The 18,356-nt window shown below is 45.2% G+C and overlaps 1 protein-coding gene across 2 annotated transcripts in view; it reads left to right on the plus strand.

Annotated features, from left to right (window-relative positions):
* Positions 1-7,755: 7,755 nt before the first annotated feature.
* OSBPL11 (oxysterol binding protein like 11) overlaps positions 7,756-18,356 on the plus strand; it is a 39,446-nt gene continuing 28,845 nt past the window's right edge. Inside the window, exon 1 of one of the 2 annotated variants that reach the window (XM_051623251.1) lies at positions 7,756-7,895. In XM_051623251.1, coding sequence (XP_051479211.1) covers positions 7,771-7,895 — 125 coding nt within the window. In that variant the 5' untranslated portion in view covers positions 7,756-7,770. Of the gene's footprint in view, positions 7,896-8,268; positions 8,341-18,356 lie in introns of those variants that run through there. The other variant, XM_051623253.1, reaches the window with a different exon arrangement.

The following is an 18,356-nucleotide window of genomic DNA, read 5'->3' on the forward strand; positions in this document are numbered from 1 at the left end:
CAAGGTAAAGGGCAGTATGCTCTGCCCTATGATATCGATATAGCTATTGCATACTTTGCTTCCTTGGCCGCTGGTCAGTGATTTTTGGGCACCCAGGTGATTATGGGATAGGGCCAGTCCTCTGTTCTCCTTCCCCGGATGAGCTGAAGCTGGGCCTGTAAGGACACTCTGCCCACTTCTTGCTGCCAACTCACAGTCTTATCCTGCTCTATCTTAAAACTGGTTAGCTTTTTTTCCCCACTCCTACTGAGAAGCTGTTTGAGACCATTACCCCTCTCACAGTGAGAACCTTTCTCCCCATTTCGTATCCAACTTATGCCCATCTGCTCTAGCAAAAGCACTGTCTAAAAATGTGAACTATTCTTCTCCCCTGGTGCTTATTCTTCCCTCTGCCTGCCTTAAACCCCAAATGTATTTACAGAGAGGAACTGGATCACTTCTCACCGTTCATTTTGCCAAGCTCAGCATGACATGCTCTTTTATCTCCTCTTTTCTCTTCCTCTGATTGTCTGGATGGCACTTCTCTGAACCTGTTCCAGCATGAAGTCAGGCTTTCTGAACACTGATAACCTGAATGACGCCCTAAAATCTCAATTGAGTTTTACCTGGTGCCTTGTATATATTTACTTATTGATCCTGGAAAAAGGTGGCTTGTAAGACTGCATTTTCTTTTTAAATAACTACATCAGGCATGTGGCTCTTCCTCTTCTGTTGTTCATAGCAGATACATTTTAATTCACAGCAGAAATGTTATCAGTTTCTCCGTGCATGGCCCTGCATTTTACACTGAAACATTTAATCCCATGTATGTTACTAGGGCATAACAATCATGTAATTCTTCCTTTAGGACCTTCTCTCTATTGAAAATGTCTCCCAGCTTTATCGTTAGCAAATTTCATTACCCCACTTGTCATTTTTTGTGCCAAGACAACTAATGAAATTATTTATTAAGACTGATTTCTCCAGTCCTATAATGTTGCTCTCGGCCCCACCAGCAGTTTTCAATCCCAGTACTATTCCTTTGGCATTTTATAGTGTTTTTGTTAATCCTCATCTTCTTGAGTTTAACTAATAATTAAATAGGTAATATCAAATCTAACACTTTACCAAAGTCCAGGTTGATAAGATTTATTAGTTTTCCTTTGTCTGCAAATGCAATTACCTTATCAAAGAAAGACATTGGGTTAAACTACATGTAACATGCCTGTTTTGCACTTTGACCCATTTCCTGCTTCCCTCAGTGTCTTTTGTTACTCATGGCTAACATTTGCTCCAAAAAGCCTGTAGATTTCAGTGATGGAGATGACTCAGTCTTCAGAAGTGAAGGGTAAAGAGCTCTTGAGTGTTATGGCTGTGCTACATGCAGTGATTTCCAGATCCAGGCCCTTTAGCCCATGAAGTGTGCTGCCACTGCTCTCTGGGTTACATTTTCCTCCTTACAGAAGCAGAACTAATATATTCCTTTAGCTTTTAGGTACCTGCCCTGCTGTTATCGTCGATGATGCTTTTCTTTGTTTCCTTTGTAACCATGCAGCTAAAACCCTTGTTCTTGTTTTCCTTCCCTGTGCAGGTCTGATTTGTTTCGGTTTTGAGCCCTACCTCTAATTTTGGATATTTGAAGGACAGTTTTCTCTGCATATCACTCCCTTCATGTTTTTTCACCAGGCTTTCTGTGTGTTCCCAAGATGTCCTGCACTGTCTGCATCACAGTTCATATTCTGTGTGGGCATATGGAGCTACGGGTAATATTCTGACTTATTTTGTCTGGTCTCTCTGGAGAGGATTGAGGGACTGTATTCTGTCTTGTGATTACTTGAAAGCAAAGCAGAGCACGAATTTTGCACTTTCTGAGGTGGTGACCAGACAGCACCACTCCTCAGCATCTCTAGGCAAAGGGGAACTGAAAATTGAGCTTGCTTTTTGTTTTTTTGTGTTGTTTTTTTTTTCTGAACCTTGTGGACTGATATCAGCAGGACTCAACAGCAAAGGCTGAGTTTTCCCACTGGTGGACCCATGGGTCCAGGTAAGGCCAGGGTAGGTCTGGAGTTTAGTATAAGGGTTTCCACGTTCAGCCTGGGTGTGTGAGAGGAGCCTGTCTGGTGTGAGTGTCCACAGAAACTTTCCTCTGGCCGAGGTCTGCAGGCTGTGAATGACCTACCACTTCAACTCAACCCAAACTGCAAGTGCCTCACCCTCACCTTACACTAGATAGCCTGTTGCAGGGCACTAGCATCGAAGGTTTCCATGGTTTTAAGTGTACATATATAAACACTGTTGTATGCTTAATTTCTTTTAGTTATAGGTAGTAAATAACAACCATTTATACTAAGGTAGCAAGTAAGAACTCAAAGCAGCTCTTCCAGGATGTTAGGTACAAATAAATAGTCAGTTTATGTCCCCAAGAGCTGACAGTCCAAATAACTTACAGCTCTACAACTTCCACATGGACTTATTGCAGTCTGCTTTTACTGACTCATGGGCTCTAGAAAACAAATCAAGAGTGAAGTTTTTACTCCATTCATTTTATTTAGTGGAGGTCTTTACTGGATGTTCTGGTGGGATTATAGGAAGGACTCTTTTTTTTTCATGCTTAAATTAGTTCTTCAGAAAGGTACTTATCAGAAAATGAGATTGGATTTTAGCTCTGTAGAAGTCTATGTAATTTCAAGTAATATAAGGAATTCAAGCAGAACAGATTAAGAGGCCAGTTATAAACCATCTGTACTCTTAGGGCTTTCTGTAATCCAATGGAGAATGTTTCCAGGAGAAGCAACAGGACTCTAGCAGAACTGAAAAACTCAGTTGCTGTAAGAATAACACTACTGGTAACTTGGAGTTAATTTTCTGTAAAATAGATGTCAATCCACAGGCAACAGACCTACAGAGACTTTCTAGAATCCAAATATACCTACTCTGTAGGCAGCACAGACTGCAACGAGAAGGAAGCATGTCATTTGGAAATTAGGAAGGAGATGCAGAATTGGTTAGAGTGTGCAGATACAAGTAGGAGATGTGGTAATGAGAATAGTTCCTTATCAGTATCTCATAAGCAGAGCTTATGCAGAAACATAGCAGTCAAATAATGAAGGACAGGTTTGCCTACAAAAATTACCAAGTGCTTTGGCTTGGTTTCCAGACTGATCTTGTTATCTTGATACACCTGAAAATGGCATTTGACTGAGATAACAAGCAGCTAAACATGATGATGGAGATCTGCAGCAGATGGAGAGATATTTATGTTGCCATAGAAACCATGTGGGAAAAGTGTGTAGGAGTGAAGCATGGTGCAGAAAAGCTTCTAGGAGAAGGGGCTAATGACTGAAGAACCAAATTCACTCAGCAGCTGCTAAAGTTAGTTAATACACTAATAAAAATGCAGTAGCTTTTTCAGGAAATTGAGAATCATGGAGGAAGTGACTCCTAATGGTGAGCTGGAGACAGCAAAGCCATGTTGTGCCATGGGTAGGGCAGAAAGAGTCTTTAAAGAAAGGCTGGAGGTGTTTGTGAGTTGGATGAACTAGCTGGGAATCTCCTCAACCACAGCCACAGTGTGTGCTCCCCTTGTGTCTGCTGAGCACACACCAGAGCCAGGCCAGTGATAAGGGGACTTGCTCTACTCGGCCTCCTCTTCCCTCCTTGCAGTGGGTCCATTTCTGCTTGGGAGGTGACCCAGCCCTAATAATTTGGTATCTTCTCACTCTCCCAATGTGAAGAACCTGTTAGGTGGTTCCCAGTGCTACAGGGCTGACCCCTCAGTGATGGACTCACATGCGGCTACTTTTATTGAAGAGGGATTCAGGTCCTAAGCAGAAAAAATATGTAGTTTTTATTTCCTCACACAAAGAGCTTGAGTAGAAGGCTATCTGGAGGACATTTCTGTTTCACTCTCTGTTTCTTTGAGGTAGATGGTGGAGATCTCCTTGAGCTCAGAGAGTGGAGTCATCCAGGGCCTATGGAGGCAAGGTAGAAGGTGAGCCCTCCCGTGGTACAGGAGGAGCAGATAGAGATGATGGGCTCCAGCCATGACCCTTTGTGCTAGAACAGCTTGCACCCTGCAGAAATGGGCAGTGAGGCAGTACCCAGAGCTCACAAGTTGGAGAGAAAAGGGCAGGGAGGTGTCCCTGTGTGACTTGAGCAAGCAGAGAGCTGGTGCTTGGGGAAGACCCAGGGCACACATCCAGCTGTCGGCAGCAGCTCCAACAAACTGCTGGATTAAAGCCATGCCTGCTTCCAGAAACCCTGCTGCTGCTGTGTGCTGGGCAGCTGCACAAGCGTGTGAGAAGGGATTGAGCCAAAGTGCTTGTCACTGCTGTAGTGACAGAAATGTCTCTGACTTGGGTCATAACTGACTTATCTCCTGCTGCTGCTGGGGAGCTGTTAATCTGTTAGCCTTTATTTAGTCTGTGTGGAGACTTGGAAGCCCCTGCCAAGACTGGGTGTAAGTGCTGTAACTGTTCCCAGGTGGTGGGACTGGGTGGTGGGCAGGACCATAGGCTGTTGGGGTCTAAAAAAGAGTGTGATGGCTGCAGCTTGCCAGTGTGGGCAGGGATGGAACTGCTGTGGACTCTGATCTCGTGCAATGACCACAGAGCAGTGTTGCTTCTGCTGCTCTTGCAGCCCTGTGGCTGCATGGCAAGGATGACAGCTCCAGGCTGTGGCAAGCCTCTCCCCACAGGATATTGAAGAAATATAGCTGTACACAGGGAGCCCCTACCCAGCTTTCCTGTAGCCCCTTCAGGTACTGGAAGGTGCTATAAGGTCTGGGAGCCTTCTCCTCTCCAGGCTGAACAGCCCCAACTCCCTCAGCCTGTCTTTGTAGGAGAGGTGCTCCAGCCCTCTGATTGTACAACTAATAAATGCAGATGTGAAACACTATTAACGAAGTTATTTTTTCTGGTCATTTACTCATTAGCCAGCAACTTTCCCAGCTTAGCAATGGTTATGACAAATGATGCTCCTCGTGCAATAAAGGCAGGCTGCAATTCTGTCTTTCCCAGGAATGCTGTCATTCCTCTGCGTGCCTGTAGAGGATGTAGTTCCCTCAGCAGACGGGAGCAACAAAGTCTTCCCCTGGGGACCACCTACCAGAGGAGGGTACAAGTTTAAAACTGTGTTAAACTCGGACTCATCCAAAGATACTTTTTAGGTCAGGGAAAAAGAACCTTTCTAACTGACAAGGGAGTGGTAGAAAACTTGTATCATAATTTGTATAAAAAAGGTAAAATTAAATAAATATTTTAAGCTCACAGGTGAAGAAAAACATGCTGGATTTCACATATTTATTCTTTGGACATGGACAGATCTTGCTGCTCTGGAGAAATTACACTAATCTGAAGAGAGGATACTGATCTGAAGAGATGCTCAGCATGTATAGCCAGACTTTGGAAGCTGTGGAAGAAATCAGCAAGAGAAGTACAAGGTTTTGATCGGACCCTTGACAGTTTCCTCAAATTAACAGAATGTTAAACTGGGGAAAAACTGGCAAATTTGCTTCAACGTGAGTTACTGTAAAATATGATCCACTTCAGCTTGTAGCTATAGTTGGACTTACAAAGATTTGTTCTGACAAATGTCGATAAGCATATGTTATCCTATTCATGCTTTTCCTCCTCCAGGCCTGCAGCTCCTCCTCGTTTCTTCTCGGGACCTAAATGACAGCAAGCAGCAAGGTTCAGGCATGTTGCAGGCAGGGAACTGCTGCAGGACCTCAGTGCTCTCCCTCCACTACACTTGCAAGGTCCAGGGTGGGGTTTTGGTCATTCTGAGCCACTAAATTATAACCAGGGAAGGATACTGAGAGAAATAAACCTGAACACAAGTTATAATCAGCAGCAACCGGCAACTAAAGATAAAAGGTGGCTTGGACTGTAAGTCCTTAGCAAACGTGGTCAAGCTGTTGCCCTCTCTCTGCTATCAAGCGTTTTGTCAATGCCATCTTACGACAGCCTCTGGTACTGCGAGTGCAACGCTTTTTGGGAGGAAAAGCAAATGCAGGGGGGGAGCAAAGCTGAGTTCACCACCCTGAGCTCAGGGACCAGAAACTGAGGGGCTGCAGAAACATGCCCTAAGGATCGCTGGCCTGTCCTGGGTGTTGGAGAAGTTCTAGGTGGAGGAACATCCTACCAACTCCCTGTGGTGAAGCTATGTCCCTGTTGGGACCAGCTGTCCTCAAGCAGGGGGGAAATCAAACACAAAAGTACAGCTCCTGCCAGAGTCGATTTTTGCTTCAAATTTTCGCAGGAAAATTTCAGTGGTGTTGGCGTGCATTTATGATACCATACAATTATATTGTATTTTCAATTAAATCGTCGAGTTATCGGCAGAGGAGGAACTAACAAGTTTGGAGGGCAAAAGGAGTGCTGTTCTGGCCAAAATTTTCTTTGATGGACAATGTGACTCTACTGATTTTTTAGCCTGTGCTTCCACAGGGGAAAAGGCAGCTGAAAAGCCTTCGCCCCCCTCCCCCCCCTTTTTTTTTTTCCTTCCTTTTTTTTCCTCTGCAGTGACAATTATACTTCTAAAAAAGGCAGGATGGGGGAATTTTATGCCTGTGCAGTGGTAATATATTTTGTCTCTGTAAGAGAGATTATAGGTGCAGGTGCAACAGGCAGGTAAATGCAGCCTGTTAGCTGAGATACGTGTGTGTGCTTGGCAAGGAGGAGCGGATATGAGCTAAGTTAGAGACTGCTTGAAGCTTATAAACATATTTAAAAGGCACGATATAATAATGTGCTATCATAACGTGCTATCCTCATTTGGAGGCCAAAGGCAAGGATGTTTTGAATGTCACTGTGAAAGTGGGAATGTGCTGGCAGGAGATGGGAAAGCCAGGGCAGCTTTCGTATGGCAGGAAGCTGCCAGGGGGGATGCACAAAGCATCCCAGGGGGGATGCTCTAGGTCAATAAACTACTTGTCTGAAATACGTTCTCCTCCACCTTTTTGCTTCGATGCAGAATCTCGCCTTGGGGATTTTTTAGCATATCTTGTGTAACAGTTGTTTGCAACATTGCTCTGCTAACCGCGGCTGTGTCTGATTCTGCCCTCCCCTTCCCCATGTGCCCACTGATTGCAGCGCGAACAAGGCTCCTCTGCGCCCGACTTGAAGCAACAGCAGCTGCGCTCCCTGAAGTCTGGGTTTGCCCCGAAGCCACGCCTGGCCTGAAGGGTGACACACAACCAAACCAGTCTCTCCCAGTTGGCTCTGCTGCCATCCTGTGAAGGAAAAAAAGAAACAGGCACAGCTGCTGCCCCTACGCAGGAATTGGAGGGAAAACAGGAAGGAAAACGTATTTCCTCTGGAGGCCAGGACGGGCTGTGCTTGGCTCGGTGCAGGAACTCCCGAGCTTGGCGCTGTTTTACGGTCTCCGTGACAGGATTCAGCAGCACCCCAGCCAAAGCCTCCCCTGTCCTTGCTGATGCGCAGCACGGCCCGGGCTCCCTCCCTCCCTTAGGCGGAGGACGCCGGCAGCCAGCAGCTCGGGGCCGGCTCCCGGGCCTGCTGCGGCCGCCGCGCTGCCCGCTCCAACCATGGCGGCGCCGCCGACCCGGAAGGGGTGGCCGTGCCGGGCCGTGCCGGGGGAGGGAGCGGGAGGGCGGGTTTCCCCAGCCCGGCGCCGCGGGGAGCCCAGCCCGGCCGAGCGGGCTGCCGCCATCGCAGCCTGCATGCCCCGGCGCGGCCCGAGAGGGGCCGGCGGGACGGGCTGAGGGGCGGGCAGGCGGCCCGCCCGGGGCCGGGGGCGCCCGCAGGGGGCGGGGGGAGCCGCGGCGCCATGCAGGGCGCGGACCCCGCGGCGGCCATGAAGGGGCCGGAGGGCGAGGGGAAGGCGGAGCAGCCCCCGGCGGCCGGGCAGGGCGGCGGCAGGAGCGGCCGCGGCGCCAAGGGCTGGCAGTACAGGTGGGCGCGGGGCTGGGGCGAGGGGTCTGTGCGGGGGAGCCGGGCCCGGGGCGCTGCTGGAAACGCCCGGTTCCCCCCCTTGCGGGGGCTGCCCGCGCCCTGCCAGCCCGGGGCGCGGGTGGTCGGGGCGGCTGGCCCGGCTGTGAAGGCCCTTAAGCAGGCAGGGTCCCCCCGGGGGGACGCGGGCATCGACGCGGGCACCGGCACCGGGAGGGGCTGCGGGGTGAAGCGGCCGCTCGTCCTCCCCTCCCAGCCCCTTCGGCTCCGGGGCTCCTCTGCCGCCGTGTCCCCCGCTGCAGGTGCTGCCAGGACCGTGCCTCGGCTCCTTCCAACCTCCTGGCTCTTCGTTTTTCCCTCGCAGGAGGGTGGAGAGCGGTCTGGAGTTGCTGAGGGGCGCGCCGTCGCTTTCCGGAAAGCTAAACTTCTGTGCCGCATCTTAAGCTCGGTGTGTCTTTTGGAAGAACTGAATGGCAGCCTTTGGTGGTTTGGGTTTTTTTTTTTGTCGATGGCTTTTTTGTTTGTTGCTGGTAGTGAAACTCGGAGTGTGCCTGGAGTTTCTGGCTTTTCTTAAAGAGCGGCTGCGCTCAATGGAAGCCGGGGTGTTGCTCAAGTACAGCAGGAACGGCAGAAGAGAGCAGAGAAAGCAGGAGCAGAGGAGGGCACAGCGTTAGTTTGGAATAGATTCCAACTGAAACCCTTCCTTTGAGCGACCTGCCTGGGCGTTTGAGGCTTTTGTACTTTTTTTGTTCTGATGTGCTTTCTGATTATGGTCTGGTTTCTCCGCTGAACCTATAAATCTGTGATCGAAGGAGTTTCCACTCACCAACAGTGAGAATTCTGAGGCGTCCCTTGAGCGGTTTCCCAATCTCTGCATTTTAGGTCTCTCACCCTTGACTGGAGTTCTGCCATGTTGCTGTTGAAAGGAACTGCTGTGACATGAAGTTTGCACACTTCTCCTTCAGATGCAGGCTCTCCAGAGCCATCATCTGCCAGCCCAGATGGGCTGGCTTTCTGTTCCCCGTGTGTGGAGACTGCGGAACCGGAGCGTGGGACGTCTGCGCGTGCCTCACGGGATGGAGGGCCCTTCAGATGGCCCAGGCTGTGCAGGCATCGGGAGCCTGGTGGTTTCAGTAGGGAACAAGCAGCTCGGTCATCGTTAAGAATCTGGGTCATGAGTAGTTTAGTTTTCCGAGGAATGGTGCCAGGAAGAAAAGTGGTGATTTCAGGGCCGGTACTTTGGGCTGTGAAGCAGGGAAAGCTTGTCCGATTGAGTTATTGGTTGTCTTGCGTGTCGTTTCCAGTCATTTCTGAACTTTTTTAAAGCTCTAGATTCAAGTATGGCTGTGAACTTTCACATGAACGTTGCTATCCTTGTGGCCGAGCACCCGCTGTGCGTGGGTTTCACAGGTGAAACGCAGGGATTTATGTAATAAAAATGGAAGTGTTGTAATTTTATGTGGAATTGGAGGCAGTGGAAGGGATGAGATTCCTGGTTTGCCTGGTTCTGCTGTTGTATGTTTGAGATGGTGGTCACGGGTCAGTGCTGTGGAGTAAAATTCCGCTTTTTAAAATTCTGTTTCTTTTAGTGTTGTGGCTTGTAGGGCAAAAGTTGAACTGACTTTCTGAAAGACAGTCAGTGTGTTGGCTGGACAACTGTAAGTGTGAACTGTCCACGTTATTCATTGCAGCTATCAATATCATGTTTTGTGATTGGGTGTAGGTTTTTTGGTTTTGTTTTGGCTTTTTTTTTTTTTAGATCATTGGAACAAGTTTAATGTACTAATTAATTGTATGATTGTGAACACTTGAGTTTCCTCACTGTTCATGTCTGCTGTGTTGGAAGTCAATTGTTTACACCTACGTTTGTCTCTGTATCTAACTTCCCACAAAATACCACCTTTCCCCACTGCATTCCTAGGAAGTTCTCCTAGATGGGATGCTGTAGCTTAGTTTTCACTTAATGGATAGCTTCTTTTCCAAAATGTATTTGATGAAAGAAAGACCCTGTAATAATAAATAAGTATATAAATAAATCAGTCTAAAATACGGGGTTTAGGAATAGATTTTCTGTCAGCTTCTGGTCAAAGTTTGATCTTTAACTTTTGTTGTTAGACAAATGGGACAACAGGTACTTGATACTTTAATGCTCCAAATGGGGAATTATAACTATTGAATAAATATATCTCCAGTGCTGCTGGAACCTGAAATAATGAAAACTGAACTTGAAATTTGTAAGGGCTCAGTTTCTTCAAAGAGCAGAAAGATAGGTTTTGGTTTTGTTTTTTTTGGGGTTTTGTTTTTAGGTTGTGTTTTTACTCAACAGAAATGAAGAGTTCTTGAGAAACTGCTCATCAAGACATCTGACAGGAAATGATCTCATGAATATGTGATCAGAGTCAGTGTGTTTGAAAGCAACTAACCCTTGGCTGCATTTTCCTGATTGGGAACACAGGAACAGTGTGAATGTTAACTTGCAGTTAAGTAGGCAAAGGGAGCCTGTGAGGTTGTGCTCAGGGATAAAAACTCTTTATCCCTGTTTTCCTTTAGAGAAACAGTTACCGTGCGGTGAGACTTCTGAGTAACTTCAAATTGTTAAAAGATTACTTGATAAAGTAATTTCAGGTTACATCTTCTAGACAGCTTCTTGGTTTCAGCATTAATCAAGCTAGGAATTGTATGGTTGCCCATATAAAGAATTATTTGCATTCAGTAGTTCTGCTTTTACTCTTGACCATCTTAATTTGGTTTTTGCCTTGCTCTAGGTTAAATGCACAGGGTTGTTTCAAAGCAGTGAGAGAAAGGAGACCACTTTGGCAGGTACTTCTGTGACATGTGAACCATAGTCATTCAAATAACAAAAATTTCCCCACCACAAAGCAGAATCTATGTTTATGAGCTAAGTAGTGAGCTGGTCAGAATATGTGCCAGAGAAGTGTAACAAGTCATTTCAGGCTGCCTTGAGGGGCTCTCAGATATTTTTGAGAGAAATTACTTGTAATAATTTTTTCTCATTGGTCTACAAAATTAAAAGTTAAAAGCTCTGTGGTTGACTAGAGAAACAAGATTGTCTTCCCAGTTGGAGACACGCTAATGTGCCATCATCTTACATTTTTCTTAGTGGCTCTGCTCTCAGATACATAAATCCATTCAGCTGCTATTAAATGGATTCCCAGCATTTTTTCCTTTTCCAGTAGAAATAAATGTAAAATGTTCATGAATTTCCCAAATGATTGCTGATTTTTAAGCTTTCAAGTTATATTTCAAAACTATTTACTTTTTGGTTCTGCATGAATTTTTGTAGATGATTCCCTTTGTTCCTTATTTCTGAAATGGTTTTAGCATCTGCCCACTATGCATTCAGCCATAAGTATTTATAAAATGCCACAGGTTATGTATTTGCTCTTTTTTTAAGGAAGCAAGATAACTTCAGTTAGGTGTTCCTGAAAGTGTGCTTAAGTGCTGAGGAGTTTTTCACGGTTGTGAGTTGGTATAGAAAAACACTTGGATGAAAGTATCTTCTAAGAAAAGGAGTCAACTTGCTAGACTGATGTTGAAGGTGGTGTTGATGTCAGTCTTGCTTGCAGAAAAACAGTTTTTCTAGTTTCTATGCATTTTGAGAGGTTAAATTTCATCTCTTTGGACTGTAAAGCTGAATCCAGCTTGGTAGAAACAGGTACAGGAGGAACTGACAGCACAGTGTCCAACATTTCATGTTGCAAACCTCTCCCTTGCTGGTCCTCCATTCTTGTTTCTGAACCTAATGTTTTTCATCATAGCATTAATGTAAGCATCAAATTCTTGCTTAAGCTGCAATACGGTGTGTTAGCTGACCTAATTAACTCTGGACTCCTGAGAGCAGGCCAGAATTTAAAGTTCCTTTCACTTGATAAGTAGAAGAAAAGAAGCCTCCCAAACCTTCATGCAACTGTTACATGTAATCATAAGACAGATTTTTCTAATGCCAGTATCAGTACTTCCTTCATCTCCCTTGTTTTGGGCTTTCTTTTTGCACTGCTTAAACCAAAATAATTTGGGCTCCTACATGGAATTCTTGTATATCTGCCATAGTGGTAACTGTAACCGCCTTCCTTGTTGTGCACAACTGCCGAGCGAGAGGGGGGCTGTACTTTTGTGGTGTTACTTGGAGGTCTGGCAAGGGCTGCTCCTCCTTCGGCCTTCCTGGCTCTCACAGCCCACCCCACTTCCTTGGTTTCCTGCTGTAGTAAGAACCTGCCAGTGCTGTGACGTGGGGGCGTTGGCCACCAGCAATGATGGGGTTTCTGCTGACCCTGCCATTATGCTTCCGCTGGCAGCTTTTGGTTTGGCTGGTGGTTCTGATGTCAGGTTTGTGGCAAAGCAAGCCCTGATCTTTCTTCCCTTCTGTTTCTGGTGATCTGTGGAGATGCTCACCACTCTGTGGCCTTCAGAAAGCCCTCGCTGCTCACTTTCTGACTTGCTGCTGGCCCTTTGAGGTGCGTTGAACTGGGTGCCGAAGAGTTTCTCAAGTGGCTGCTGTGAAATTCAGAATTCCGTTTTGCATTTTTGCATGTTCTATTCCTTTCTATTACTAAAAATCAGATTAGGATGCCTGTCATGTGTTTGATACACTGGAGGCAAATGGCTGAAAAACTTGGTGTCTGAATTTCTTTATTCTCATATGAGTCTGTTTAAATATTGTGTCATAACACTAATTTAGAAATGCTGTTCATTAAAATAGACAAGAATCCTGTGTTTAAAATGGTCAGCTGGTTATATCCACCTCAGGATCCATTCTGTGTTATTAAAATGTTAAGATCATTTTCTATCAAGCTGATCTTACCGGTTGCTGAAGCCCCAAGCACTTCTCAAAAGGCATGTGAGCCATTCGTGTTCACACACGTATTTAAGACGTGTAAGAATGGGGCTGGGGCAGATGGAAGCCCAGATGTGTTGTAAATTAAGAGAAGCCTCTGTGTGAGGGATAATGAGTGGGTAAAATTGGGGAAACAGGTTTGAGTAATTTAAACAGGAGCTTCATGATGGCTGGTGTGTGGAACCTAAAGCCAATTTCTGAACCAGATCAGCAAGGTTTGGGTTCCCTTCTCTGTGGCTCCTCAGTGAGCAGCTATGAAGAGCACTGTCCCCTCTTCTTCTTGGAGCATCCCTGTGTTGAACGGGTGGGCTGTAAAACTCACTGGGGCAGGGGGTGTCAAATGTGGGAGTTAGTTCTGGCATTGCAGGATACTTGTGTTAATACTGGGATATTCATTAAGAGTTCAAATTAAGCTAAAGTGAAGAAGCACAAACTTCTGAATAGCTTCTGAATATCAAATAATTTGTGCTTTCCGTGGAGTAGATTTCTGTAGGAGTTAATTGCTGTTACAAATGTCTATCCTTCACTGAGTGCAAAGGGTATTTTTCAGCTTCCCATTTTCTAAAGTAATTATGTAGCAGCAAGTTAATTGAGTGTCTACAACACTAACATGCTGCTCTGCCACACACATTCTCTCCCCAGAGAGAAGCTGAAAAACAAACTGCACATAGCTGACCTAATCACACTGCTTAAAGCAGAAGGTGCCAGCTGCTGCTGTTAGGTTATCTGAGGTAGGTTCTTGTGCTATACTAATCTTACCATAAAAATTAAGATGTGTGTGCAAGGACCCCTGTTTACTTAAGGATGTTGCCTTGACCATGTTCTGATCAGCTGCCAGTGCTGATGAATTCTTCGTGTAGGGGATCACTGTCTGTTGGAAATGCTGCTGGACAACTTTCCTTTAGGGTGCTTGCAAAGCTTGTACCACTTCAGATTTTCTGTACTGTGTGTTGCTGAAATTGGAGGGGAGGACAGGCTGAAATGGGGTATGAGCAATGCTGTTTGTTCATGTCTGTTAAGCTGGCAATCTTGTATTTGTCAATGTGCTTTGGAGAAGGAATACCAGTGTCAGGGGAAGGCTTTTTGCTACAGATATGCATTTTTTTTCTTTTTCCTTCCGGATGTGAATTCCTGAGTTTTTGTTGAGGCTGGAAATCTTTAAAATCTTGCTCAATGTTTAGACATTGACAGATCCTGAAGAGCTCAGTTTGTGTTGAGATGTTGGTTTCATTTGTTGCAGTGGAGGTGTAACAGAAAGCATGAAATTTGCTGGTCAGAACTGCAGGATGCTGTGCATTAAGGAGCTGGTTTCTGACCCTGGCTCTGACTTCTTTGGCAATAGTCATATTTAAACTGGCTTTCCCCTGTAATCACTGGCTGTGTGTTCCTTTTCTTCCTGGAGGCCTGATTTGGAGCTGTTGGCTCTGATTTTGCAAAACTTTCACAGGGTTATGACTGCAGCTGAAACCAGCAGAAGCTGTGATTTGAATGTATAGAAAATAAACTACAAATTGGACCACAACTGTCTCAAAGTTAGGCTGAAAATCCATTGTGCCTCAGTTCCCTAAATGTAAAATGGTGTGATAATGTTCTCATCCTTTTCTTGTTCAGTACATGACTCTTTCATAAGTGTTGATGACAAGCACAAGAGAAGGAAACCATAAGGAATTTCTTTATTAGCTCATGAGTGCCCAATGAATAACACCTGATGTTCCTTGCACAATATGAAGGAGCACTTTTGAATAAGTCCTTGTCTGGGAATCACTGCCTACCTAAAGCACTGAACAAGAATATAGTCCTGCTCTTTTATGTATTGTCATGGTCATAGGTGGTTAACACATGTACTTTCTTAATTAGTGTTTAAACCTTCTGACTACCTTATGCCTCAGCTTACGGTCTTTCTGAATATTTAAATAGTCAATTGTGTTCTTGCTTGCTTGGAAGGTGGTAATACTTGTTATCCTCTGTATTTAATCTGAAATAACTGAAAAACAGTTGAAAAATAATTAAAAAGAGAAGAGGCTTATCTGGAGCACCTACTAAGTGTGTTTATCTTCCATTTAATAGCCTGTGTTTTATTGCTGCAAAGTCCAGGATGGCAATGTGTAGTTGTTGATATCATCTTTTAAAAGTCATAATCACAAATGCATCTTAAAACTATAAGGGCATATCTAGTAGTTCTTATCCTACCAGAAATATGAAGACTAGAAGCAGAGCAGAATGCCTTGGGGTGGAGTGTGTAGTAAGATAAATCATGTACTTAGAGAAGGTAAGTGTTGCTGAGGTTTGCTCCACCGGTTTTTGGGAATGGCTCTTAGCAGGTCCCATGGCTTTCTGAGCGTGGTGTTGGGCAGATAGCCCAAAATTTGCAAAAGTTTTGGGTTTTGGTAACAATGTGTGAAACTGCATTATGGTGTGCTGATGTAAACTGCTGACAGCAATGGTATCAAATCTGCAGGCAACAATCGTGTTCCAGAGGTACAAGGTGGAGACCTCAGACCTTTTGAGGTGCCTGCTTTTTGAGTGTTCCAGCTCTAAAATGCTGGTGGCTAAATCTACAGTTACTCTTCTAGTGATAGCTTGAGTAGTAGTTATCCTTACAGAAAAATCTGCAGGATTGGCTACTGACTCTTGGGTCAAGCTTCAGTTGTGTTGTGCTGACACAAATCCACAATAAATTGCATGTGAGCAGAGTTCTTGCTGACTTGAGGTGTTTGTGTATGTGCAAGAGAAATTGCTTAGCTGGAACTTGCTGCAGTTTTTCTCCAGTCAGATGTATTTTGAGAGGTAAAGAGGTCTTTAAATGATCAAGTAGTTAAGTAGTCAGCTTTATAGCATCCAGTGAGAGCAGTGTTTTGCTACTTATTAATTAAATATTATCTCTTTCCTTTTTGTTGTTGCTACACTGAAAGACTGTTACAGTGGTTTCATTTGCTTGTGTTTGACCTGTGGTATTAATGCACAGAAGAGGAGAATCCAATGCAAGTTGAATTAGGATGGCTTTAAAAAAAACAATCCTAAAAGCTTGATTTATCATTCAATTTGAGAATTAGCATTCATAGAAACCTTGGGTGCAACTGTAACTGCTGTGCTGGAGAAGCTGGGTGGTGGGACAGCCCCATATCCCTGGATGGGAAGCCAGGGTTGGGTCATGCTGGGCTCACGGATACCTGGCAGCTCATTTCAGCTCTGCTGCACCCTTCCTTCATGGCAAGCCTGCACTTCTCTTCCAGGGCATGTCTGTGGTCTCAAGGGTTTGCACGAGTACCATTGAGAGAAGTTTTTATATCTAATGAGGATGTGTGTGTTGCTAGCACACTTGTGTCCAAATGGTATTCTGAAGCAACTTCAGGGGCTGCTTTTGTATTTCTTATCATATTGTTGGACCCTTTTTCCATGTACTTGCTGGATTCTAGACTTACAATTGAACAGTCACACACATGCACTGAAGAGCAGGAGCTTTGTCACCACTTTACAGCTGCCTGTAGGATGCTGCTGGTGAATTGTACAGCAAGGTTACCTTTTTCTATCTTCCCAAAGCTGTTTGGAAAAGCAGAACTAATTTATTGATGTGCATACTCTCTCAGCAATGTGAAGGCTTCTGCCTTACCTTGCTGGGTGTACTGGGGAGCCCAGACTTGCACCAACAAGCCGTGGGACTGGAGAGTGCTTGACGTGGTGGTGGTTTCTTGGGAGCAAGTGATCTTTCCAGTTGCAGAAGTTGCAGAAGTTGCAGTTGTCTGAAGTTTCTGTTCCTGACACAGGTGTGTGGTTTTTTTTTCTTCTCCTCCTGTGCCTTTCTCCCTGTAACAAAAAGGAAGCAGTGCACTGTAGATAAGCACGTTATAGTGGTCAGTGAGGAAAAAGCAAGCTGTTACAAATGGCAAGTCTGTGAGCAGTTAGAGATGGACAAGTGCAGTGAAAATGGTTACTGCTTTCTTCAAACTATATATGCAAAACCAGTCATTGGTTTGCACTATTGTGCTCCCGATTTCTTTCTTTCCCTTTCTTTATGCTTTGCTAACTTTTAATCTGAAGGCAATCTCTTTCACCAGGATTTTGCATCTTGCTATGAGCTCAGTAGAAAGGAGACTCTTCCACTTGGCCAGGGCCTAAACGCACTGTCATAACAGCAGTGGTGGCAGCTAGGGAAGCTGGAACACCCTTCAGAAGCCCTCCCTGACATCTGCATGGGCTCCAAGCTCCTGGATGTCCTTCCTGCTGGAAGCAAATCCATACATACTCAGCTGCCCCTTGAAGGCAGAACTGACTTAGGCAACTCTGAGGCAAAACCTTTGGCCGCTGTCTGCCTTTCAAACAGCTGTTGGGTCTTCAGAGACCTGGCTGCTCAAAGTGTCCCACACAGTGCTGTCTGGGTCCCAGCAACATTAAAATCATCAGAAGGGCAGTCTTAGGAGTTCTCTGTACTTGCTTTCCAGATGGGTATAATTTTGTGCCACTGCTGGCCATGATTTGTCTGTGTGGGGCTTCTGGGGAGAGCTGCACTGTGAGGGGTATGAAGAAAGGGCGGGGAGGCCTTCCTCATCAGTGTTTCTTCTTGGAGAAAATGTTAGCCCAGCACTTGTCAGGTGTGAACATGGCTGTCGTGGCTGAAGCTCCTGAAAGACGTCATTCTGGGACTGCTGTTCCTCAGCATCTGCATTTGAGACTCGGGTGCTGCACATAAACAGGATACAGGCAGAATCTGGCCCAACTATTACAATCTTTTTCCTCCCCCAGGACAGGAGAGCAGCCTGCAAGCCTGCAACTTAAGAGGCATACTAGAAAAGGACAAAGCTAGAAAAGGATAAATAAACTAACAGTAATCCCTTGTGAATGTTTTATTCCTATTTTATTTTAGTAGTACTTGGTTATGTAGAAATCTGACTTGTGGTAAACATCTTTGAAGCTGGGGAGGGACAGTTTTCTGGGAAGAACATGAACTGATTTGTAGTGCTTTGTAGACTTCAGTCATGTGCTTATAGTCCATCTCACAATATTTATAAACTAAGAAAGTATGATAAATGGACAGCCAATTCAGTGGTGTTCAGCCTTTGAAAAAAACACACCACTTTTTTTTTTGGAGGGGAGGGGAATGGAACAGCAAATGTGCTGGGCTGGAGTTCAGTTGTTGTATCATCAGTGTCTGCATAATTTTTTCCTGGATTGTGGTTTGCAAGATGTCCTCACTTAAAGTAGTCCAGTGAAAGTTAAAATTAATTCTTTTTCACATCTTTAAGGGTGTGAGGGATCTGTAGCAACACTGAACAACATTTTTTTTTTTTTGTCATTCTTTGAAAGAAGCACAGTGAATTTCTACAGAAATATGAATTTCAGGGGTGGTTGACTAATGGTTGCTGAGCTGTTGCTCGTCTTGGCTACGAGAAGATACATGTACCCATAGGTACATGTACATGCTTGCCTGCAGCAGCAGGAATGCAAAGGTATTCCTGAAGCTGGGAAGGAACCTGGTGCAGCCAGTCATTACTGTCAATGTTGAGCTAAGTTGCCTGGTGTTTTGTGTCAAATTCACTTCTGAAATCTGTTTTCAGAAGTCAAAAACTCCAGTACAGAAAATTGTAGGGGCTTCTTGCATACACAAGTGACTT

Source organism: Apus apus, chromosome 6 (genome assembly GCF_020740795.1).
Source record: "Apus apus isolate bApuApu2 chromosome 6, bApuApu2.pri.cur, whole genome shotgun sequence".
NCBI lineage: Eukaryota > Metazoa > Chordata > Aves > Apodiformes > Apodidae > Apus > Apus apus.